General features: G+C 34.7%; 2 protein-coding genes across 2 annotated transcripts in view; one reads left to right on the top strand and one right to left on the bottom strand.

Annotated features, from left to right (window-relative positions):
• Positions 1-26,896, top strand: part of BMPR1A (bone morphogenetic protein receptor type 1A) — a 556,231-nt gene that overhangs the window by 143,280 nt on the left and 386,055 nt on the right. The gene's annotated exons all lie outside the window — the stretch shown is intronic.
• On the bottom strand, positions 7,729-9,752 carry LOC147711277 (uncharacterized). The gene is made up of 3 exons (XM_086920131.1): positions 9,297-9,752; positions 8,074-8,289; positions 7,729-7,992 (listed from the first exon to the last, which is right to left on the bottom strand). Exons 1-3 carry the CDS (start codon positions 9,750-9,752, stop codon positions 7,729-7,731), a joined length of 936 nt encoding a protein of 311 aa, XP_086776257.1.

Here is a 26,896-nt window from a genome sequence, read left to right as displayed (position 1 = left end):
AGGCAAGACGGGCCTACCACTAGGGCCTGCTATGCTGCCAAATGGAAACGTTTTGTCATTTACTGTTCCAACCATGACCTAAACCCGCTGGATGCATCAACACAGAACATTATTTGTTACCTGTTACATTTATACAGATGCAATCTGGCACACAGTTCTATACGTATTCATTTGGCGGCAATAGCGGCTTACTTACAGAACCGGCAACACCTTTCACTGTTTCGAGTGCCAGCCATAAAGGCTTTTATGGAGGGTCTCAAACGAGTCATTCCACCCAGAAGACCACCTTCACCGGTCTGGAATCTTAATATAGTTTTGACCAGACTGATGGGACATCCTTTCGAACCTCTCCACTCTTGTGAGATACAGTTCTTAACTTGGAAGGTTGCTTTCTTGGTAGCGATCACGTCGCTGAGACGGGTTAGCGAGCTGCAAGCCCTAACCATTCAAGAACCTTTTATACAGGTTCACACAAATAGGGTGGTGCTATGCACTAACCCTAAATTCATGCCCAAGGTAGTTTCTCAGTTCCACATTAATAAAACTATTGAACTGCCGGTTTTCTTCCCTAATCCAGACTCAGTAGCAGAAAGATCACTGCACACATTAGACGTCAAACGAGCTCTCCTGTACTATATAGACAGGACGAGGGATTTCAGGAAGACTAAACAACTTTGTCGCTTTTTCACCACAGCACAAAGGCAAACCCATTTCCAAATCAGGCATAGCCAGATGGATTGTTAAGTGTATTCAGATTTGTTATCAGAAGGCTAAACGCACACTAACAGTCCCCCCAAGAGCGCATTCCACACGCAAGCTAGGGGCATCCATGGCTTTCCTGGGTAACATTCCATTAGAGGACATATGTAGAGCAGCCACATGGAATAACATACATACATACATTCACCAAACACTACTGTGTTGATGTACATTCCAAGCAGCAAGCTGCTGTAGGACAGGCTGTTCTTAAGTCCCTCTTTCAGGCTGCTGCAGCTGGCTCGGGCAACCACCGCTAAGGGAGAAACTGCTATTTATTCTATGCACAAGATATGAATTTAGCGGCCCACATGCCTCGAACGGAATATGCTACTTACCAGTATGCATCTGTTCTTGGCATGTAGGGCCGCTTTCATTCATATCCCCCGCCCATCCTCCCCGGTGCCTGTCGCAGCTGTAGTAGTCAGAATTATTTGTAAGCATGGTCATCTTGTATTGTATTGGACTCCATCTCTGCCACAATGGGGAAAAACAATCTGAGGATGGAGAGGATGCCCATGCGCACTGTAGTCCAGGGGAGGAGCCACCTATCTCGTGATACTTCAAAGACTCTTCCAGGACAACAAGGTGCCATCATCCGGACCCAACACTAGGCGAGATCTATGCACAAGATATGACTGTTAGCGGCCCTACATGCCAAGAACAGATGCATACTGGTAAGTAGCATATTCCATCCAGCAACAACTTACGATCAAAAGAAAATTCCCGGGGCTTGCTGGCGGAGCAAATAGATGTTAGAGAAAGAACAACAAGGCCGTGATCAGACGTGGCTCTCTGATAAACCTGAGAAGTACAAGTTTGTTTAGTACATACTAAAACATTATAGCCCAATTCATTTAAGAAATTCCGTTTGGACCACACTACATGCGTCTCTTGAAGACCAATAATGTTGCAGCGAAGCCACTGAAGTTCCCTAGCTACACGCTGTCTTTTATTGATGGAATGGACACCCCTGATGTTCAGTGTACCTAATCTTAGAGCTCTAGCTGCCATTCCATAATCTCGAATACAAAATAATGTCATTCATCCACCGCCTTGCATGCCACAAGTAAGAAAAAGAAGTGTGCTCATGTACTACTTTAATATTTAACCCTCCCCCCCCCCCCATCCTGGCTGCCCCGAGCCAACCCCACCCTCCCTTCCAACCTCCCCTCCCCTACCACCCATAACTGGGCTTAAGGACACTGTCCTCAGTGATGAGTGTGTGTATGCTCCCCCTCTCCAGGGACCCCGCCAGACCGTCACCCATAGTTCTTACTTTTCTGCTTCTTTCGTAAAAAAATATTTCTGACCTGACTAACGCCTCTATATTAGCCAGCATACAGTATAGCATATCCAACTGAGAGGAAATCTCTTTTGCAGTTAAACCTTTAATCATAAACAAGAGAGGGAAATTATGGATAGTCCCGTTAATCAACACAGAAACAGTTTATTAAGCATGGAACTAATCTGTGGTTGTGCTACTAGGATAAGAAAAAAATATATAAATGGAATCTCCAGAATCAGCTGGGCTTCAATGTGGGACCTAGCACAAGAAGAAAAAAAAAGAATAAACAGCAGCAACATAGTTTATATTGCATTGCAAATTTAGGCATCCAGGGACTTCAAGTAATCTTGCGCCTGAGCTTCAGATTTAAAATGTTTAGTCTGGCCCTTGAGAATCACCTTCAATTTGGCAGGATTTAAAAGAAATACTTGTGCTCCCTTGCCTTGGAACAACGGAATCAGCTGTCGAAATTGCCATCTTTGCCGCACCGTGGCAGGACTAAAATCCGGGCGAACAAAAAATTTGCAACCATTGCCTGTGCGGCGTCTATCTGGACGTGCTAGATCGTAAATTGCCTCTCTCAATATGAAGTTGTTAAGACATATTAAAATCGCTCTCGGCTGGGCAATTGATCTCCCCAGCCACACTGGAGTCTCCATAGTGCTTTCGCTGGGTAAAAGGAAATATGTGCGCCCTGATTACCTCGTTCTCCCACTGCCAGTCACTTAACTCAGGGAAAGCTTCTGAAAATACTTCGATAATAAACTTGCGAACATCTTTTCCTTCTTTAGATTCGGGTATACCCAGGACGCGCAGGTTAATTTCCATTCAACATCTGATCTTGTTGTCTGCAATGTCTCTATAGCTGCTTGCTGTTTAGTCAGCGAGTCCTCCGCACTAGAAATACGCTCCTCAGTTTCAGTAACTCTAGTAGTCAGCTCATTGTAAGACTTTACCATACGCCGCATTGTATTTTGAAGCTTCCGGACTGCTCCCTGGGTACGACTACTTTCTGCCTGGGTCTCTGAACGGTGTGCCCTAATACTCTTATAGATAGTGTCCAGAATAACCTCATCTCCTTCCTCTTCCGCCATACCCTGACTGCGGCTTTGTTCTTGCTCACCACCTTCTAGGGATCTCCCTACTTCCCAACTAAGTTGCACAAGAGGAGACATCGCATGGGGCAATCTATCAGATTCTTGATTCCGTCTGACAGTTTCTTGTTCACCAGCCTGCCCCATGGTCTGAGGTAGTGAATGCTCAGATTCATCATCATCATCACCCACCAATTCGCCTTCATCTCCCCATTCACCGGTCAAACTGTTATCATCCTCAGAGACAATAGAGAGATCTGACATCGAGTTGAACTTGCCGTCTGACATAGCTGACTCCGAGTCAATCGCATCATCATTCATTATACATGCAGCTTTGTTCGACGTTTGAGCTAAAGCCTCCTTATCCTTGCGGACATTCGACACCTCAGCCGTGGCATTTACAGCGCAGCTGGGAAGGGTTAAACCATTTGTGGCGGTGACAATTGTCAGTGTTTCCACTTGCTGCCGGCTCAGTACTGGGTTTCGCTTTAACATTGACATTAACTTTCTTCAAAAAAGTTGCAGGGACTGTATGGTTTCTATGCACATTATCACTTCCTGTTACATTTGGCTCACCTGGAGCTTGGGTAGACATTGATGGCGTAAGTGCTGTGCTGCATACAGGTTCATCAAGCATGACCTGTACATTTCCTCCGTTAATTCCGTTACCTCCACCTCGAGTCGCCGGTGCAGTCAGCGCCCCAGCGGTCGTGTTCACTCCCAGAGACTCAGCCATACTAGTCACGCCGGCGCTACCAACACTTGAATTAGCCGCATTGACAACATTAGCAGCATTAACATTAGCACCGGCCGCCCCACGCGTTTTAGCCCCTCTGCCTTTCGGGGCCATAATGTAACAATCTGACTCGATCCCAGTAACAAAGTATCAGCCGCCGATTGCCGGGAACTTGCCTCGCTTTCACTCCGCTTTACTCTGCCTTCACCCCCGCCTTCACCTTCGCTCTGCCTCTGAGCAGGTCCACAACCGAGCACTGCCGGTAATGCGGAGTCCTCCCCTCCTCTTCGGCTCCACACCGCCCAGGCAATCCGAACGGGGTCAAGTGACTACTGGCAATTCACAGAGCTGCAATCTTGCCGATACATGACTCAGCGTCAGGGGGCTACAGGAAACCCGCGATCCGCAGCACAATCCACATAACCCGCCGCAACGGGTGAGCGGCTTCTGGCGTTGTCCGCTGTGAAGGAGGTAGGACACAGAACACTCACACGGCCACTACTGCGGCCGCCATCTTGCCCCACCCACATTAACATAGATTGATTGTTGGCTTCTCATTGCTTGGTTGATTTGTATTGTGTGAGAGTTTAAAGGCAAAACATCCTTTTTCTCGTGTAAGACTGTATGATAGTCGCACACCATCACAATAACACAACCATTGTGCTTGCCTACAAAGCACCTATTGTTTGGTTTTCTTAAGTTATGCTTCTTCGTATAAGGCATGCTGTACAGCATGGCTAAAAACCATTGGTAAAGTCAGTAGGTCCCAAAGGCGACACCAATTGTCATTGCTTCTGCTTGTTATTCTTGTTTTATGCTTTAAAGGCTCAGAGCATATGAGAGGGGTCAATCAGGTCACCGATGATGTGTGTGACTCCTATTCTGGAGAAAAACGACAGCATGGTAATTGTGATATTTTCTTAGAGCAGTGAGTAAAAACGTTAAGTGTGATTTATTTAGACATCTGGATAACCACTTGAAGTTGTATGTGCTGCTTGCAGTTGAGCATTGGTTAAAGGACAGGGACATGTTACCTTAAGGTAGTCCTGGTCAGCAGCAACTCCTTACACACCTCGCTGCCGCCCTTCTAGTGATACGCTACCTGCAATTGTGTTGGGGGCCCAGACTCACTTGAAAACTGAACAAAACCACTTGAACCAAGAATTTTCTACTTTGGTGGGCGTAGTTTACCAGTAGCCGTGCTGCATCATTGCATGATTTAGAGATTATTAATATACCAGGTACGAAGAGGGAAATAGTTCTGAAAACTAACATTATTACTGAACTTTATCTCACTTGAATGTTGAAAGACAGTACTGTTTACCTTGCAATTCTAAATATGAATACAGCCTGGCTTAGTGACTTCTGCTTCCCAAACTCAACATTGAGATATTGGTGACAAAATGGAAACAAACCATTGGACCCCACTGCTTCTGATTGTGTCACTCAGTTCTGTGGATGGGATGAACATTTCTCCCTAGGAGGGCCTGGTGGGTGGTTGGGTTGGTTGGTTGGTTGGTGTGTGTGTGTGGGGGGAGGTGTGGGTGTGTGTTTGTGTCTTAAATAACATTGAGGATAAAACATGATCTTTTGGAGTACCAGCCTGCTGAATGCCAGACCAAACTGAATATCAGCCGATGTAATGTGGCACATGTATACTGCCAACTGCACTTATGGCCGAATTACTACCTAGAAAGTTTATCCAATTCTGACTAGCCTTCAGTTTCCTTTATACTGCTTGGAGAGAAGGTGGGCGTATGAGTGAGTGCAGACCTCAGTAGCTATGAGAACTCGTGAAGTGTCTCCATCTCTCAGACTGCAAAGGGCTAAAGGCACTTGCAGGCTTAACCTCCCGATACTCGCAATTGCGGTTGCAAATAGATAGTGGGTTTCTTGCATTTTAGATAGCTGTCTGGTTCCCTTCTGGCAGCAATGGAAAAAGATCTCGGGTAACGCTTGTCTTCATCAGTCATTGAATTAAGCAGACAGATAGCCACCGTGAGTTCCCCTACCCACCCTGTGTGCGTCCAACTTGCTTAGTCCCTTGCCACCTCATTACTCGAGGCCTCCCATAATTTCGCTCCGTCTAATCCCACCACCCTAAATGGGTGGGCAAAACCATTCTGTGAAATGAAAGTCTGGCCCATTTTTTTGTTTACCTGCATAGTGAAAATGGGCTGCAAGATCAGCTCAAACTTGCTAACCAGATATATAGCCGGATTTCGTGGTTCATGAAAAAGGAAGGTCTTGGGAGAACCACACACTCCCTGAACTGGCCATGAAACTGTGTGAAACAGGCAGTACATTTAGTACTCCGGTACCTTTGTATGTAAGGGAGAACCACTTTGTGGACCGTTTTTTTTCCCCTTCTGTGGTGAAAACAATTTTTTTTTAGATTTCAAATGCATTTATTTCCACTTACGGAAGAAAATGTTTTTTAGAATTGTCCAGTGCTTGCCATCCCTCACACTGTGACGTACACCACATGTTTGATCCATTGTGAAAATGGCGTTCAGCGTTTGTGTTGCACCTTCCAGCACTATAGCGCTTCCTCTCTGACGCACTTAGGATACTGCAAATCACCCTCTTATTAGTAAGACGTTCTTCATTTTGTTTCCAGAGCACACGATGTACTTTCATTATAACTGCTTGTTTTAATGCTTCCAGCGCTGACCTCCTGAACCCGTACTTTTTTCAGAAGACAGACAATCTGTAATAGCTGGAGTTCAGACTTTGGAGTAGTACGTTTGGGACGTTTATTTTTGGCTTTCGTGGTGATTCTGCTTTTCTTGTTTGTTTTTTGAACTCCTGACAAAAACGGAGTAATAATTCCAGCCCTTATCTGCTGATTCATATCTTCGATTTACTGCTTCCAGTTGGCAGCGCTGTAGCTGTTCACAGCGAGGACAATTCGTAGTGACTGTAAATGGAATGGACATCGATTATTAAACGCTGTGGCGGGGCACAGTCCACGGCTTAGTGGATTTAAAATGTTCATTATGTATATTCATAACAAGCATTTACAATGCAATAGGTCTCGCATTAGGAAAGTTTGAGCTATTAGCATTGTAAATGGCGATGCTTTTTTGCAAAGGTAGTGTGGCAATTATTAGTATCTATGAAAAAAACATAACAGCACAATTCCTGTGGAAGAAGTGGTATATAATTATGTATAGCAATTGTAGTATATTAAATCATATTCGAATGTGCAATTAAATTTGCATTTTTATAATACACTAGGAACGTATAATATTTACTGTTTGTTGTAAATATAAGTCCAAAGCAATGGTAATGCACAAAATTTTTATTTGTAAGTATATGTACCATATATGAATTTTTTCTTGCTCAGCATGTCTTATATTTGTGTAATATAAGCATTTCAATTATGGCTGTAACAATATTATACATTTCAATCAAGTAGGAAAAATATATATGTTTTCAACTGGCATTATTGTGCAATGTCCAAAGTTACAAGTCATGTTAAAATAGCTTTTGTATTTATTAATCTGTAGTCTTAAGATTTTCTAAATAATTTGTACATTGTAAATAGATAAATATGGCAGTAACAAATGACTGGTAATAGATAAATAGCATATAAGGCAATAAACTTTAATTTGAAAAAAAACATGGAACACTTTGAGGATATATATCAATTAGTCATGTTTTCGATTTGAACAAATTTTAACAGATACAATTATAAAAAATGCAAAGTCAAACGTAGTAATGTATAGCAAAACATAAAAAATTGTGCAAATATGCTATGAAATGTAAACACACAAAACAGTATCTGTAAAAATAATACTTTTTTTTTTTGTAAACATAGTTGTAGTGCAGTAAAACAATTTTTTATGATGTTACAGTTCCTTAATTATTTCGGTAATGCATCCATTGCAAAATAACACATTCAGTGATATTGGTAAGTACTGCATTAGTGAATTTTCTAAGTCTTGAGTATCAGTTTCAATATTTAAAAAGTCCATTAAAATGGTATTGTCTATTTCCATTGATTGGATGTGATCACTTCCTGTGATTTGCACAGCCATTGTGCTTTTTTCCTGATGAGTTTTTTCTACTCCAAATAATGTGACATTAATGTCTTCATGTGGTGGTTGTTTTTCCTGTAGAGAGATTGTTATATTACTAACTTTCCCTTATTGTTTTGATTTATGATAATAGCTGTTAAAAGAATTATTACTTACTTGTATTGTAGTATTTCTAGTTGTGTTCAATATTTTTTCTCCATTGAACATGTGTACAGACAAGTGTGTTAACTGTACATATTGTCCTATGTCCGTAGTAAAGTCACTTGCTTCTCTCCAGAGAGAAATTTTGACAGAGTCTGTGGCGTCATTAATGGTAATACTTTTTATTTTCGCGTCTTGTCCATTAACAAAGATAGTTTTTGTATCTTCTACCTGCAGTATATAAAATAATAATTTGTTGCTGTGTTTATATATTATGTTAATGCAATATTATTTTTTTCAGTGCATTTAAGTAATAACTATAGCTATTATGTTGTTATGAAGTACAGAAAAAAAATTAGTAGCATTTCTTCACACATTATTTGAAGTATACAATAATGATATAAATAAATATAAGTTGCTGTACAATACATTTCCTTTGCTGGTAAAGAAGTGGTTGTTTATATACATCAGTGTAACGTACATCTTTGTATTGTTGCATTTTTTTGTTTTTGTAAATAGTGATATATAGAAATATTTTACTTACTTGTTAGCGTTGCTTAATAGTTGATGGCAGTAAAATAATGTTGGAATATACAAGTACTTGTTGAAATAAGTGAATGCTGTATGGTGGTCAGTATCATTGTATGTACCTTTTAGATTAAAGTGAAATATAGAAAATTTTACTTACCTTGTACGTAGGTATAATATATGGAAATGTTTTTACTTACGCTTTATTTTTGTAAATAGCTGGTTCCTGTGATTATGTATTATTAACTTGTTGCAAATAATATTGTACACATTTTATTTTGTTGTACAAGTACTTGTTTGAGAGCAGTAAATGCTTTAGTAAGTGATTGTGTATAAACCTTTTTGTTAATAGTATTATATATTAAAAAATTTACTTACGTTGTATTGGTAGTGAACTGCTGCTTTGTATAATATATAAAAAAACAATTTACTTACGCTGTATTGGTAATTAACTGCTGCTTTCTTTATGTTGTAAGCTTGTTACTTTATATTTAAACACAATTATTTTCTGAATTTTTTAGTTACTTTTTAACATAGTCCCTTGCATATTTGTAATTGTTTATTCTAATTTATGTCTTTACATGTTATAATAAGCATTTATAAGTACATTTCAATGGATACAATTTATTACAGTTATGTAGTTGTAGACTGAGCACTTTATAACAGTAATTAAATGACATTTCAATTAAAAGTTATGAAATGTAGCTTACCTTTGTTATTGTTCCTGACACACTCATAACTGTCTTTACAGCAGCATCACGGACAGTTTTTATGGGAGATACAGGTGGTGCCTGTGGCTGTAGAATTTGTTCAGCTTCCTCTATTATACCTGCGGAAATTGTTAGGGGTGGCATTCTTGCAATTTTTGTTTGCTTTGTTATCAACAATATACCATTCTTATACAAATAATTGCGTATTATTATTCCATTTTGTTCTTTTGTTTGCATATAGTATGATTCATCATAACATGTCGCTTTAATAGTGCCGGTTTCATCTGCTAAAGCCAAGTGGTACAAAACTCTATTTTCTTGCTTTGAATTGCGATAATATGTCTTTGTTGAACATCTGATGATGTTGACACGAAGTGCTTTTTGATATGGCTTTGTGTTGTCTTCTTTGCTGTTTTTCAATTCTTCAATCGAAATCATCTGTAAAATATAATGCATTTATTAAGGATATTGCCATGAATGAAAAAAGCAAATTATTATTTTGTATTGCAAAACTTGTATTCCTTTTTTGTCAAATACCTATCCATATTGGTTTGTGGTCACTGTAATATGATTCTAATGTGCCATAATTTGTTACATCTGCATTTGTAAAAATGTGGTCTAGCAAAGAGTTGTAATCTGTTGTAGGTGTGTTTATTTTTTGTTCGCAATTAAAATGTGTTTGCATGTAATTTATTAGTAATTTGCTATTGTATGTTTCTTTTTGTATATCAGTATTAAAATCACCCATTATGATATATTTATGATGTGGATATGCATTCAATGTTGTGCTTAAAATTGTTAATAATGTTTGTAGTGCAACTTTAGGTGGCTTGTATATAATTACTATCAGGTATTGTATGTTGTCAATTTTTTGTACGAATCTCAAAATGTCAATTTGTTGTTCAGTTGTGTATATTGGATGTACTACATGATGTTTCTTGTAATATATAGCTATTCCATGTTTTGCGTGTTTATTATAAAATTTGTCAAATATTATACAATCATAATGATCAATATTGTATGTGTCAGGAGGTGCTTTGTATGTAATGTTGATTTCAGTCAGACACAATATGTCAGCACTTAATATATTAGTATCAGCTTGCATTGCTTTAAAATGTTTTTGCAGCGATCTTATGTTATGCATTATAAGTGTGAAATTTTTGTCATATTGATGTATTTGTGGTATAGATATTTGTAATGACATATATGTTCTCAAGCGAAACATTTCTTCATGGACTTTAAAGTGTGTTAATATTTTACTTTCATCAAAGTTTTTAATGTATATATTTTTTAGAGATTTAGCTCTGCTGATTGCTACATAATGTAAATGGTGTGTTTTGCTGTTATTGAAATGTATATATAATGGTTCTATTGTTTCACCTTGTGTTCTGTGTATAGTGCGTGCAGATGATTGTCGTAATGGAAATTGTTTTCGTATTATAGTTATGAATTTTTTTCCGTATTGGAAATGACGAGAAATTGGTAGTATAGGTGTCCAAGTTGAAGAAATACTTGCATTGTATAGGTGTTTATTTTGTTGTCTTGTTTGTTTACCGATTTTGTTATTATCAAATTGTATCCAGACAATAATTGGAATATTATTTGCAATATCAACATATTGCACTATACCTGTTGCACCATTAGTTAAACCGTCATTTACATTAATATTAGAAGTTAGATCGTAACGTAATTTTATGGCAATATTTAATATTTTGGGCAAGCCCATTGTCTGTGTTGCGTTTGTAGGTAATTTTTGTAATATTATTTCTTTTACTTCTGCAGTTAAGTCTCCTGCTACTGTATCTATAGCTACTGTTGTATACATTGCATAGTTTTTTATGTGTTGCATCAAAACATTGTTATTTATTTCATTTACTTCATTGTTAGTACCCATAATGTATGGTATAGTTTGTATTAATGTTGCGTCTGGTTCTATTTCGCGAGATTTTAAAGTTTGCACATCAATTCTTGTTTGTTCCCCTATTCTTAGTCTATTAAGCATTTGTGCGAATGGTAAATCATTAATTTGTCTCATTATTTTAGTGAGTTCAAATAATTTAAAATGTGTTTGCCATAAGTTTGTACTTAATGGTCCATACATATGCTTTGAATTTTCAAATATATATGTATCAAACACTGGTTTCAATTGATAAAAGTCTCCAATTGCTATTATAGATATTCCTCCAAATGGTTCAGTAGATGATTTTATTTCTTGCAATCTATTGTGTATAAAAGTAAACATATTTGTTCCAACCATTGATATTTCATCTATTATTAATACTTTTAAATGCAATAATTTACTTTGTAATGCAGCTCTATTTTCATGTGTTAATTGCTTATATGTAAATGATTGAGAAACTGGAATTTTAAATGTACTATGTAATGTTTGTCCTTCTATATTATGTGCTGCTTTTCCTGTTGGTGCTGTTAGTAATATGTGAACGTTGTCTGGATTTTCTCCTGCTTTAGTATTATAGTATCGTAATAATGTTTGGTGGAGTGCAGTTATTAGAAAACTTTTGCCTACTCCTGCACCACCAGTACAAAAAGTGAAGAAAGATGTTGTTTTTGTTTTTAGCCAATTTAAATGATGATATAAAAAATTGAGTTGTTCAGCTGTTAAATTTTGCATAATATTATCATATTCTTCTTGTGGGAGTATATTTTGTATTAATAATTCTTCTTCTGTAGTAGTTCTTATTCCTAAATCTAGTGATAAGTCATATGTTGCATCTTTTTGATAGTCTTGTGTAGTTTGTTCTTGGTTATCTATTGATATTAGTGTTGTAGGTGAAGCGGGTGGTACTACCATATCATTGTCATTATATGTTTCTTCTTCATTAATTATTATATTTTGTTTATTATACAAGTTACAGTTTGTGTCTACCTCTTTTTTTACTTCTAAGTATCTTTCATAATATGTACTTTTTTGTGAAATTATATTACTTTCTATTCTCCATGGGTAGTAAAGCATTAGTAATTCTCTGTAATAATTTTCAGTATCATTAATCTTATTAAATCTACAATAACGTATAATTTTGTTTTTGGTACGTTCCTTGTAAATTTTATTGCTTAAGTTATTAGATAATGTATCTATTTCAAGTTCTTCATCATCTGAGCTATAAAAATTAGTTTCTAAAAGTAAGTCATCATAAGTACTTTGCAGATTTTTGTTTTGTGTTTTTTGTTTTGTATTGTATTTTGATGCATAATCAGCTAAAGTACATTGTTCTAATGTAATTGGGCGTTTACTATACTTGTTAACTACATTGTCAAATTGAATCTCTGTTGAAGTTTCAGGCATTATATTAAGTGTATTGATGTCTTTCATTAAGTATGTACGTTTTTCTGGCATACTTGTATTGATAAATACAAATGAACGTGAACTTTTTCTTAATGGTATTTGCAATATAAGATAAGCAGCTTCTTGTGCACTAATTTCAGTACAATTTAAAAATTTATTGCCAATGGTTTTTAATTGTTCTTTAATATTTACATTATTGGTAACTTCTTTAGCTGCTTGTGCTATTATTTTACTTAGTCCACGTTGAGATTTACTAATATATGATACAATATATACAGCACAAGCATATGCATCTAAAACATACTGTATATCTATGTTAGCTTGCCATGCTTGTAAAATTATTTTATTGTAATTATTAATATAACATTCAGATGGCATTCTTTTTAAAACAATAGTTGTTTTTTTTATTTGTGATCGTATGCATGTTATATATTGTTCCTCAGTCATTTGCAGTTGTTGTAAAAAGTTTTCAAATGTGTAATCTGCAAATTGCTCTGTATTCATTGTTGAATGAATAACATCTAGGTGTTCCTTTAATGTAGTAGGTGTTTCTTCTAATTGTAATGGCTTTAATATCATTGTATTAGCCATAGGATATCTTGGAAATTGATATTTGCATGTTCGCTGATGCTTAATACGGCAATTTTTAGTATGTCCATGTTTTTGTAATGGCAGTAAAGAGCTTAAAGATGTGTCTTCTGTTTTTGTACATGTTATGTGTTTGTCAATAAATTTAATTACTTTGTTATCTTTGTCTATGCTATATTGTGGTGCATTATTTATCCATAACAATGCATGTATGTGTGGTGATCCTCTTTGTTGAAATTCAACTCTATAAAAATAGTCTGTTACTTTACCTATTGGATTAGTCTTGTGTAATAAAATGCAATTAAATAATTTTCTTACTTGATAATCAAAGTGGCGTGCACATGTTATTGGGTCTTGTTGTATTAAAGTGCATTTTGTTTCCCATGACATATTGTTAAATTCTTCTCTGGTACATTCAGTTGCATTCTTTATGCGTAACAATATATTAATTAAATGGTACCATTTTGTTTCTGCTGCAGATAAAGTTAGGAAAAAAGTTGGGATACCTAATTGTCTTATCATTGCAAATAAATCTTTTTTGCAATGTTCCCAGTAAGGTGGAGAACTTCTTATTGTTTTTAATATTTTGTAACCTTCATTATATTGTAATATGCTTTGTAAGTTGTCTTTTATATCTTTTACTGTTATAATTTTGCCATTAGTAAAATACTTCCTAAGTGATATAAAAATTTTATCTTGTATTTGTTTAATATGTAATTTTTTTAATTTAAAGAACAAATTAGTTATACAATTGGCAACTCTTTTATCATAACATCTTAATTCCCATTTACATATAGTACTATAATGTACAGCTATGTGTCTATCTTTATTATCTGTTCTACGTTTTCCACAAAAAATTGTTGGAAATGCTAAATATTCTGAATCTTTATCTTCATATAGTCCACGTGGTGTGTTATGTTCAGCTGGAGCTAAACTTAGTACATTAATATTATCTGTTGCAATTATTTCATTTGTTAATAATGTATCTAAATTACCCACAGGTATGTTATCTGAACTACTTGATGTAACATTTGCATCAGATGTATCTTTAGTAGTAGTTTCTTCATATGGCGTATATTCCCAATCTGTATTTATGGTTATGCCATATTCTTTAAATAAATCACTATTATAAGCTAAATATAAGGCAGCTTTTTTTACTATATTAGGCCTTACATTTTCATAATGTGTGTATGATTTATAACGTAACTTTCTTTTTAATTTAATAGGTATTGTCATATTATCACTTATTTGTCTTGGTAATATTGTAATAGTTGTCATAACATCAGCTGGTACATTAACTACAGCACCTGTTAATGCTTTTTGAAATCCACGTGGTAATGTTTTAATTTGCAAAAAAGGAATTCTTGGAGATATTAATCTTTCTTCTAAATTATGTAAATGAAGTTCAGATGGTATTTTGGGAAAACTCATTCCATTGTAGACTGAACATGGTGGTATTTTTTTTTTTATTATGTATTGATAGCATGTATTACATATATAACTTGTTTTATAATCACTTATGTTACACAGTAAAAAAGTTTTGTGATCACTAATATTTTTTATATCTTTAATAGTTTGTTTGTGCCACATTTGGTTACAAATGGTACATACATATTCAGGCCCATACTTTATTTCATTATAAAAGTTTTCTATTATAGATAATGTTTGTAACAAGTCTTGATTAATGTTTTGTATTTCACTTGTATTAATATTGTCAGTTATATTCTCATTTTCAATAACATTGCTTTCAATAGATGCTTTATTTCCTGAGGTATTAAATATCATAGTTGGTATTATGTCACTATTAATACTGTTACTACCTATATTGATATCATGTTGTATGTTTGTAACAACATGTGTTATATTTGCATGGTCAATAGCTGTTAGTGAACATGTTGATTGTTCACTGTAATGGATAAGCATTTTTTCAATGCATTTTATTTCATTTTTTAAATTAAATCGCTTTTGTGTTTTTTTAAAGGAAGATCTAAGAATGGTAGATACAGTGAAAGGTATTATTTTGAGTATTATTACATCTGTATTATATGACACTATTTTATGTGTTAGCAAAGATATATATTGCATAAAATTCGTATATTCTTTTATATTTTTATCTATTGATATGATGTTAGTACTAAGATTTTGCTTAATTTGTTCTCCATCTGAATAATAAATGCAATAGTGTGCATTTTCTTTAATAATAACAATATAAATAGAATTTATAAGTATTATAATAGAGTCATATATATCTAATGTATTTTCTATAGTTAATTTTATATTTGTTCCTAATGCATTATTTTGTAACATTTCATGCATCTTTATCTTTTTCATTTGTATTGAAAATATTACCTTATTGTATTCTATATAGTTAGGTACATCTTCTATATTTATGTTCTTTTTTTTATAAAAAGTTAATATATCTATATATAATTTTTTGCTAAGTTGCATTATATTATGCATATCTTCTGTAGTCCAATTCTGCGTGTTTTTTGTTTTATTATAAATTATAGCAAATACAATATTGCAAATACATATATTTTCTGTTTCATTAATGTCTAATTGTGTATTAATAACATTATTGTTAAAATTAACTTCTAATATTGCGTTAGTATTTTTATCTTTAGCATTAAAATTATTATTTTCAGTATTGTCTAATTTGCAAACTGCAGATTGTTTCATTGCATAATTGTGCGTTTTTTTGTTAATAACTTCAGTTGCTTGTTGACTGTTAATATCTCTTTGGATATTTGTTGTTATTAACTTCTGAGTATTTTTTGGGGAGTTTTTATTTTTTTCTATTAGCACTTTCTTTTCGCATATTGTATTAATATTTTTTTTACAGTACATTCTAAGTTTTTTTTTAGTATACTTGCATAAGTTTCTTTGTCTATATTTGTTGGCTGCTGATTTGTAACATTTTGTTCTGACAGTGTGTTAATTTTTCTTTTTTTGAGAACTTCATAATTAATTTTATTTGCGCTATGTCTTTTCTTGTCTGTGTTTTTTTGTGTAATAGTTGTCGTTATTGTATTTAATATTGATGTTTCTTCTTGTGCATATGTAGTAATGTTATTTTGCTGTACTTGTGAGTTATATGTTGTTGCTTGTCTACCTATGCTACTTTGAATATCAGTTTGTGTTAATATATTTGTGTTATGTACAAAAAATCTACTTTTATGTTTACTATTTTGTTCTTTTCGATAAGCTTGTTGAAATGTATTTGTTTGTATTTTAGTAATATCTATTGGTGTTAATTCAAATTGTACGTCTACTGCATTAAATGGTTTAATGTGATGTGCTAAGTTACAAATATAATGTAGCACATCTTGAAAAGTCTTCTTTTGCATTACTATACATGTGCCATGTGGATGTGGCATTCCAGAAGTATCCCGACTATGGGAATCAAATATAAAGTACTTATCTTCAATTTTAAATATAGATATAACATAAACATCCATACAAAGTAAAACTCCAGAATGTGATATTGCTAGATTTAATGCTTCTTGTATGTCTGGGTATGACAAATCAAATCGTTCAAATATATTACCATAGTATGGTTGTCTAAGCCGTATTGAATATATATCATTCCCATGTGTGATATACTTTGGCAGATCATCAGGATGCATAAAATCTTGTTTGTTAATAGAATGCATTTTTATATACAATGCATCTCCAAGGTCCATTATGTAATGCAAGTCTTCTGCATCCCATATGTATGCTAATTTACTGTTGTTGTGAATAATAGCAAATAAACTATTTGGTAAGCATTGTTTGCCTCTAGAATTTTGTGAAAATTTGTCATGTGCTTGATTATATTGTGCTTGTATAATGTTATGCATATCTATATATTTATATGTTGTTATATCAATAAATTGCTAAGTAATTGTTATAAGTAAGTATATTTTTTATAATTTATCTATGTTATAAATAGTATAGTTATGGTAAGTATATTAATAGTATGTTGTTAGTTTCGAATAGATAGTAAGTTATCCTTTAAAATATTTTTATTTGTATAGTTATGTGAAAATATTAAAATGTGATGCAGTACTTCTAGTAAGTTGTAATATCTAACTACAAATGTTTGCAATAAAGTATAAGTAAGAGGCAATAGCAAGCAATGCAACAATATATATACAATGATTTGCTAGTTACAGTAGTGTAAATTAATGAAAATTAATTACCTTGCTGTTAGCTTCTTCTTTTGTATAACCTGTAATAAAAAGCAAATAATGCATTATTGTATCAATTTAATTATGTATTTGTAACATAGTTTTAAAGTAAACAGTCATATTTATAATGCATCTAATGAAATTTAAGTAATGACATTTTATTTTATATTTACTGTTAGGAAAAAGAATATATTTATACAGTGAAAGAGTCTAATATATAATCATATAAATAGATGAATCAAATTATTATAGAAATAATATGTAAGCGCTAATAGCAATTGTAGTAATATTGAATAAAAATCATATATATATGAAGTAATTGCAGCATAGTTAATGCCTAGTTCCATATATTAAATTATTCTATTCAAACTGTTGTAGTAATACTTAGAATTTTAAACACAGTAATGTACATTGATTAATACATTTTTAATGGCACAGTGCATGCAAATTGCAGATAAATGTAGTGTTAATAACAATTAAATTTTCAACAATCTAATAAATATTCACATTTGTAAAGCTCACAATTACTAGTTAAACTCTTATTGGTGAAGCTTTTCAGGAACATTGAGCAAGTTATTACCCAAAGTAAAATAGAGTTGAGCATGTATAGCTGCCTCGGGGATGATATTGTTATTGTTATATCTTTAAGTCAGTTATCTTGTAGTGTTACATTTCTCTTAAAGCATATTACAGGTATATAGTAAAAATTATGTGTAGTGATTTACATATATATATATATATTTAATTGTGTTAACAAAAGACTTTATCTGCTTTATATACATACATATTGTTGTTAGGACATACATGTATAGTGCTGTGTTTTAAATAAACATATAGGATTCTTTATTATTAATACTATTATAAAGAGAACTGTGTTCTTTAAGATAAGTAAAGTTCAGAAATGCAGCACAAATGAAAACATCTAAGACATGTTTGGAAACTTATTTCCAAGCAAAAGTACATAAGCTATAAAAAAACTTATAAAGATACGTCCTCTATGAAATTTATGCATAAAAAATAAATAGTCCCTTGCAAGTAGTATTTGTTATGACATGCATAATGATATGAACGCATCGAGAACAGCAGCATTGAAGAGCAATAGAAAAAGTAGTGAATAGTAGCGTGGGGAGGAGCTGCAGACAGGTGGGAGGAATGGCGAGCGACAGTTGGTGAGAAGCGATAAAAGGTGGAGTTGCAGTGAAGCAGTACATTGTGCAGTGCAAGGTATACTGGCAACTCATTTGTGCATTAGGCATGGGTGGTGGAATGGGAGAGTGTCATGGGTGCTTATAAGCCTTTTAGTTAAAGTACAGATGTTAGAGGAAAAAGTGCACATGAGCTTTGTATGCATAGTAAGGTACCAAGAAAGAGACGAGCTAGTGTTATGAGTGCCTAGAATGCTTTTCCTGAAAGTTGGATGTCATGGGAAATAGTTAACATGAGTGTGGGCAGAAGTAGTAAGAACTAAGAAAACTTAGTAAGGAAACACTGTAAGTACGCTGTGCTGCTCTTAGCTGCTCTGTGTACATATCCTTCTGGTACAAACTTGTCCCCAGCTCCCTTTGTGATGCTAGTACACTCACACACATATATATATATGTCATTGTTTGATATATACAATATATACAATGCACTGCCTACTAAATACACAGTGCAGTGTTATATTCATAATATGTTATTTCAGATATAATGACCTAATACATAATACGCTCAGTAATAGTGGCTAATAGAGCAGATGAAAGTCAAAACAAAAATAGACATATAGTAATCCTTTACAAATACTCAGATATTAGCATTATTATTACTATTATTTTTATTTGCGTACTGAGGTGTTTCCATATGTTAAGTAAAGTGAAGAGAGCCGTAGCTTGGGCCCCAAGCCAAGCCCACATATGTACAAGGCACATTTAATCTCAAGACAAGATAGTATAATAATGTTAATAACATTGACGGTAATGCAAACAGAATGTAGTTAGATGCTGGCCCAACATCGTACTCCTTGGCGTGGAAGTAGCGAGTTACTTAGACGAGCCAAGATGTCTTCTACATTATCTACTCAAGGTTTATCTATAATAGCTTTAACATGTTCCTTCTGCTGAACTGATCATGGTTGTTACAGCTTCTCTCTGAAAACATATAGATAACTTTTCTTAGCTCAGATGACCACTCTAGCCACTCTAGCAACTATCAAACTAGCCTGAACGCTGTTAGAGAAACACAAAGCCTTGCTACAGAAATCGCACAAGTGACACAAATAAACTCATGACACCCTCACTTTAGTTATTTATGTGTGCATTTACCGAGAGTTTATACACATATTGGGCAGTAAGTCCCTTCGGAAAGTGAGCAGAAGAGAAATAGTTAACATGAGCACAAGCAGAAGCCTGGGGACAACACCAACTAAAGACAGACAATCGTCACACTAAAATATCCTGAGACTGAAATACATTCACCTATCAGTTTTTATCTAAGACAGTATGTTCAGAGACAACATGCCTAGTGTAAAGAGCATTAACAACAAACAACTTACTTTTATGTAAGAACACAAACACCTCAGATACATGACTGTACTGCACCTACACTGAAGATCCTCATACATACTACTGTGCATCATCATCTATACTAATACCACTGAAAACTCACACAAACACTCGAAGATGCTATTGCATCCATGCAAATTTTTGCAACACAAGCAAACTGGGTACATGAAGACTCACATCAACAACGTTAGGTTTTATATGGCTCCCTTGCCCATTATCATAATTACTAACTGTGGTGTTTCAATATGTTAAGTAAAGTGAATAGAGGTACCGTTTTGTAGTGCTGTACTATTTAGCATTTAAAATAATAATGATACTCGAAAAGGCACATTTATTAGCACTTTTTAATGTATACTCCATAATAGGGGCTAATAAGGCATAGTGACACTGTATGATAAGCTTTAACATGTTCCTTCTGCTGAACTGATCATGGTGGTTACAGCTTCTCTCTGAAAACATATAGATAACTTTTCTTAGCTCAGATCACCACTCTTGCAACTATCAAACCAGCCTTAACGCTGTTAGAGAAACACAAAGCCTTGCTATAGAAATCGCACAAGTGACACAAATAAACTCATGACACCTTCACTTCAGTTATTTATGTGTGCATTTACCGAGAGTTTATACACATATTGGGCAGTAGGTCCCTTCGGAAAGTGAGCAGAAGAGAAATAGTTAACATGAGCACAAGCAGAAGCCTGGGGACAACACCAACTAAAGACAGACAATCGTCACACTAAAATATCCTGAGACTGAAATACATTCACCCATCAGTTTTTATCTAAGACAGTATGTTCAGAGACAACATGCCTAGTGTAAAGAGCATTAACAACAAATAACTTACTTTTATGTAAGAACACAAACACCTCAGATACATTACTGTACTGCACCTACACTGAAGATCCTCATACATACTACTGTGCATCATCATCTATACTAATACCACTGAAAACTCACACAAACACTCGAAGATGCTATTGCATCCATGCAAAGTTTTGCAACACAAGCAAACTGGGTACATGAAGACTCACATCAACAACGTTAGGTTTTATATGGCTCCCTTGCCCATTATCATAATTACTAACTGTGGTGTTTCCATATGTTAAGTAAAGTGAATAGAGGTACCGTTTTGTAGTGCTGTACTATTTAGCATTTAAAATAATAATGATACTCGAAAAGGCACATTTATTAGCACTTTTTAATGTATACTCCATAATAGGGGCTAATAAGGCATAGTGACACTGTATGATAAGCTTTAACATGTTCCTTCTGCTGAACTGATCATGGTGGTTACAGCTTCTCTCTGAAAACATATAGATAACTTTTCTTAGCTCAGATCACCACTCTTGCAACTATCAAACCAGCCTTAACGCTGTTAGAGAAACACAAAGCCTTGCTATAGAAATCGCACAAGTGACACAAATAAACTCATGACACCTTCACTTCAGTTATTTATGTGTGCATTTACCGAGAGTTTATACACATATTGGGCAGTAGGTCCCTTCGGAAAGTGAGCAGAAGAGAAATAGTTAACATGAGCACAAGCAGAAGCCTAGGGACAACACCAACTAAAGACAGACAATCGTCACACTAAAATATCCTGAAACTGAAATACATTCACCCATTAGTTTTTATCTAAGACAGTATGTTCAGAGACAACATGCCTAGTGTAAAGAGCATTAACAACAAACAACTTACTTTTATGTAAGAACACAAACACCTCAGATACATGACTGTACTGCACCTACACTGAAGATCCTCATACATACTACTGTGCATCATCATCTATACTAATACCACTGAAAACTCATACAAACACTTGAAGATGCTATTGCATCCATGCAAATTTTTGCAACACAAGCAAAAAGGGTACATGAAGACTCACATCAACAACGTTACGTTTTATATGGCTCCCTCGCCCATTATGATAATCACTAACTGTGGTGTTTCCGTATGTTAAGTAAAGTGAATAGAGGTACCGTTTTGTAGTGCTGTACTATTTAGCATTTAAAATAATGATACTCCAAAAAAAGCACATTTATTAGCACTTTTTAATGTATACTCCATAATAGGGGCTAATAAGGCATAGTGACGCTGTATGATAAGCAATAGATAATGCATTGCAAAATAATGTTAAGAGGGGTTGCCAACAGGCGTGGTGTACTATGGAGTTCCTATTCTTAATTAGGCAAATGTGAGCTTGTTTGTGGTAGTCACAAAATAATATATAGAAGCAAATGCTGCGCGCAAGCCACAACATACAGAGCGCACTGATAGTAATACAATTGCATTGTCATAGTGCTGTATTATTTAGCGTCTAAAAATAATACTTGTAAAAGGGTATTTAGCAGCACACTATATAATATGCTTAGTAATAGTGGCTAATAGGGCAGAGCAAAGTTAGAACAAAAAGACACACATAATAATATATTACATATACATTTACAAAGATAATAACATTATTGTTTTTATTTGCACACTGTGATGTTTTTATATGTTAAGTAAAGTGAGTACAGGTACCTTTTTATTGTGCTGTACCATGCAGCGTTTAAAAACACATAATACTAGAAATAGCGCATTTAGTAGCATGTTTTAAAGTATGCTCAATAATAGTGGCTAATAAGGAAGAGCAACGCTATAATATTAGCGATAGGTAATGCATCGCAAAATAATGTAAACAGGGGCTTAAAGCAGGCGTGCGCTAGTACGGAGCTCGTATTTTTTATTGGCAAATGTGAGCGCGTTTGTAACAGTCACCGAATAATATATAGAAGCAGGTGCTGCGCGCAAGCCACAACGTACAGAGCGCATTGATATTAACACAATATCATCGCTAAAAAAAGGCAATATTTTAATATTAAATTTAAATGAACTTGCTAAAATAATTATTTTATATGACTGCTCATTTTTAGAATATATTATTTAACCGTTTAAACTTAATAATAAATAACATAAAAATAGTACTATTATTAATTGTAACATAAAATAAAATAGTGCGTAGAAAGTGAAAGTGATAGCTTTTAGTTATGTAAGCGTATGCATTGCGCATGCGCCTTGTGCGTTAGACATCGGTGTGGGAAAGAGCACGTAGCAGAGAATCGTGTTCAGGTAAGCTTTTTGTTATGCTTGCATGTTGCTAACTACTAAAGAAACAGAAATAAAAGACATGTTTATGAAAGTTTAATGGGTCATGAGTTAAGCACGTATTCTATATATATTGTGTGTTATGTTATACATGTAAAGATCGTATGTGCGCATGCGCTTTGTGCGTTGGACATGGTTGTCGGATAGAGCACGTAGCAGAGAATCATGTTTAGGTAAGCTCTATATGTGTGAATTGTACGGTAAAATTGAAAACAAGATGCTAATAGTAGAATAATGTAAGTATTTAAACGTATTTTGTTTTCTGCTGTTATTGCAAATTGTACGATTGTTACTTAAAATGGCGCCTTTAAAACAAACGCGTTATTTTTTTGATGTTACGTACTTGTAACACACGAAAGTAAATTTACATCGACAGGTATAATAAGTTCGTCTTTGTTGTAAACTTTTACTTGAAACGCCGCTTTTAAATAATTAGTGTGTATTAACACACTTAACGTTTGCTAAGAAATAATTAGGCGTGTAAAGTAAAACACGTTGTTGTAATACTATGAAGTTAAATGCTGTGCACAAGTAAGGATATTAGTAAAGTGTAAATAAGGTTTAAGCAAGGATATTGATAAAGTATAACACACAGAGCTGATACAGTAAATATAAAGCATTTTGAATGAAAGGCAGCCTTTTCATAAAATGTTAGCGTATTTAAATTTGCTATGCAATGAAACTGTTTTATTTGAAATCGCAAATAATATGCTTGCTGTCTAAAATACTGATGTCATATACAGTAGTCGTGCATGTAGCTTTATATGCAATAATGCATTATTGTGATGCAATAATGTAAACGTATTCGCGCACTCATTTATATGTGCGCATGTTAGCATGTATAAAGTACAAAATAGAAGGAGATAGGCGGGGTGGAGGCGGTCGCCTAGAATATAGTGATTAAAAGAAGATAGCGCGTAAAATAAATGTTGTACATAGTGCGTAAATTTATAGCAGACAGGAGGCAGTAGTAGTAATAGGAAGGAGTGGATGAATAAAAATAAGTAGGAGCGAAGACACGAGCGCAAGAAAAGCTGCACATAACGCTATGTAAGTAAATATAGACAGAACAGCGTTATACGTTTACTGTTGTACCTTTACTGTTTATGCGAGCAAATGCGAACGTGTTTGTTGAAATAGTAACTGTTATGTAAGACTATATTATTGCATATAATTGTAAGCGCACGTTGTTTGCGTTTTAATAATATATTTTGCAATGTAATAATATGAACGTATTTTATTAATTATATGAAGGTGTTTAGCTTATCGTGTATAAATTTTAAGGCTAGGTGGAATGAAGGGCAGGCTTGTTATGTTATAATATATACTGTATGAAAATAAAACAGTGAAATAAAAATATTGAGCAGTATAAACATAAGAGGAAGAGGGAGGGGGGGGAGGGGTAGTTAGGTGATAATAGCTAAAGGCAAACAGAATAACGTTAAACATTAAAGTGATGCTTTGTTAGTGAATATTAAGCGGAAAGAAGGCAACAGCAGTAAATAAGATAACATGCGAAATGAAGGTTGTGTTTTGCATAAAATGTTAGCACGCATTTAAAATTAAAATGCTATGAAAGTATTTAGCTGGAAACTATAATTAATATTATGCGTGCTGTGTAAAAAACTGTTGTGGTATACAATTATATGTTTATGTTGCTTTAAGAAAGGGCAACAGCAATAAATAAGATAACATGCTAAATAAAGGGCAGCCTTTGCATAGGAATGCTAGCGCGCATTTAAATATGACATGCCATAAAAATTTGTTGCCTAATATTACTATTAACATATTGCAGGCTGTATAAAGAGTGATGTGGTATACAATTATAAGTGTATGTTGCTTTGTATGTAATAATGTATTTTTGTGATGCAATAATTCCACGTATTTGCGCAGTTATTTAAATGTGTGCATTTTGCCGCGTATAAAGTACGAAGTAGAAGGAAATAACAATAGGGGAGGAGTACGCCTATAAAATTGTAGTTAGAAGGAGAAAGTAAATAGTATAAATGCAGTAAATAGCGCCAAAATTTAGAGCGTGCAGGAGGCAGTAGCATAAGGAAAGGAAAGGACGGGAAGGGGGGAAGGGGGGGGGGGGGTGTTACTAGGTAGAAGCAAATACTGAAGCGTAAGAAAACATGTAAATAATGATATGTAAGTAAATATGCACAGCACAACGTTAAATATTCACTTTTATAAACTTAATATTTGTGTGAGCAAATGCGAGTGTGTTTGCGTATGTGGATGGTGTCGCATATAATTGTATGCGAATGTAACTTAGCATATTAATAATATATTTTGTAATGTAATAATGTGAACTTTTTTGTAGAAATAATTAATAGATGGGTAATAAGCAGTAGTGGGGGAGGTAGAGTTAGGCGATGGTAGCTAAAAGTATACAAAGAAGCGGAAGGAAAGCGGTAAATATTCAATTTTAAGTAAATTTGTTGCGATTACGTCCGGTAGCTGGGGGAAGGGGGGGTGGGGGGAGGGGGTAGATGTGAAGAGGGGAGAGAGCTACGCAATAACAAGTTAAAGAAGAGAGCAAGTGACAGAAAATGTTTAAATGCGTGTATTTGAAGCGGGCAGGGGGCTGCAGCTAAAAGGCGAAGGTGTTAAATTATAATAGCTGGAAGCACAGACAAAATAGCAGAAAGGAGAGCGTTAGGCCCAGATATGCGCAGTTGGCATATGGAAATGCGACGTGTAATAAAGAAAGATGCGTGTTTGGCATGTTAAAATATGGACCGTGTGAAAAACAAGAAGTGAAAAAAAAAACAGTGTACGATGGGAAGGGGAGAACAACTAAATGATAGTAACTGTATGTAGACAGCAAAGCGCAATATAAGGGAGAGATAATAGTATGTAAGTCAATACGAACAGTGGACAGGAGAGGCATTTGTTATTGTAGATGCAGTTTTTATTATTTATTAGGGCGAATGCTATTAAGGACATTGGGGAGTTTAAAGTAAGCACAGAAAAGGCATCGCGCAGATAGCTAATTTATTAATTAAGTAAGTACGCTCCAATAGAACAATTAGAAAGTATTTGCACAGTTATTTAGATGTGTGCAGCTTGGCACGTAGAATGTACTCAATGAAAGTAGAGAGGCTTGTGTTTGTGATGTACTATAAACGTGTAATTTAAATTAGTGAAAGAAAGGCAATGAGCAGTAGGAGGGGGAAGGAACAGTAAGCGATAGTACGTGCAAGCGGAGGCAGCAGAAAGAAAGCAGTACATTTTGCTTTATAATTAAATATGTGGCAATGAAATAGAGTAACAAAGTGGAAGATAGAGCTAGATAGTCGAAGGTAAAAGGCAATAGTGAGTAACATAAAGTCTGTAAACGCGTGAATTTAAAGTGTTAAAAGGGCGATAGCAAAAAAGAGAGGACTTACGTGACAATTGCTGGAAACGTAGAGGGAAGCGTACCAAAAGTTGTAGATAATGTTGTGCTTGTAAATATGTATAAGCGTTACACTTAAATATGCGCAGTTGGCGTATGAAGTTTAAAGTAAGCATAAAAAAAGCATTGCGCACAGCGGGAATTTAATAATTAAGGAAACCCACTTTAATAGAAGAATTAGGAAGTATTTGTACATATATTTTGATGTGCGCAGCTTGGCGCGTAGAAAGTACGAGCTGGGAGTAGAGATGTGCTTGCGTGTCGTGAAGTATTATATACGCGTAATTAAAACTAGTAAGGAAAGCAGTAAGCAGTAAGAGAGGGGGGGGGTCAGTTAGGCGATGGCAGCTAAAAGCAAGAGCGTTTAATAGAACAATTAAAAAGTAATGCACAGATATTTTGATGTGCGCAGCTTGGTGCATAGAAAGTACGAGCTAGGAGTAGAGATGGGC

This window comes from Lissotriton vulgaris, chromosome 5, assembly GCF_964263255.1.
Source record: "Lissotriton vulgaris chromosome 5, aLisVul1.2, whole genome shotgun sequence".
Taxonomy (NCBI): domain Eukaryota; kingdom Metazoa; phylum Chordata; class Amphibia; order Caudata; family Salamandridae; genus Lissotriton; species Lissotriton vulgaris.
This window is presented reverse-complemented; position numbering and strand designations above follow the sequence as displayed.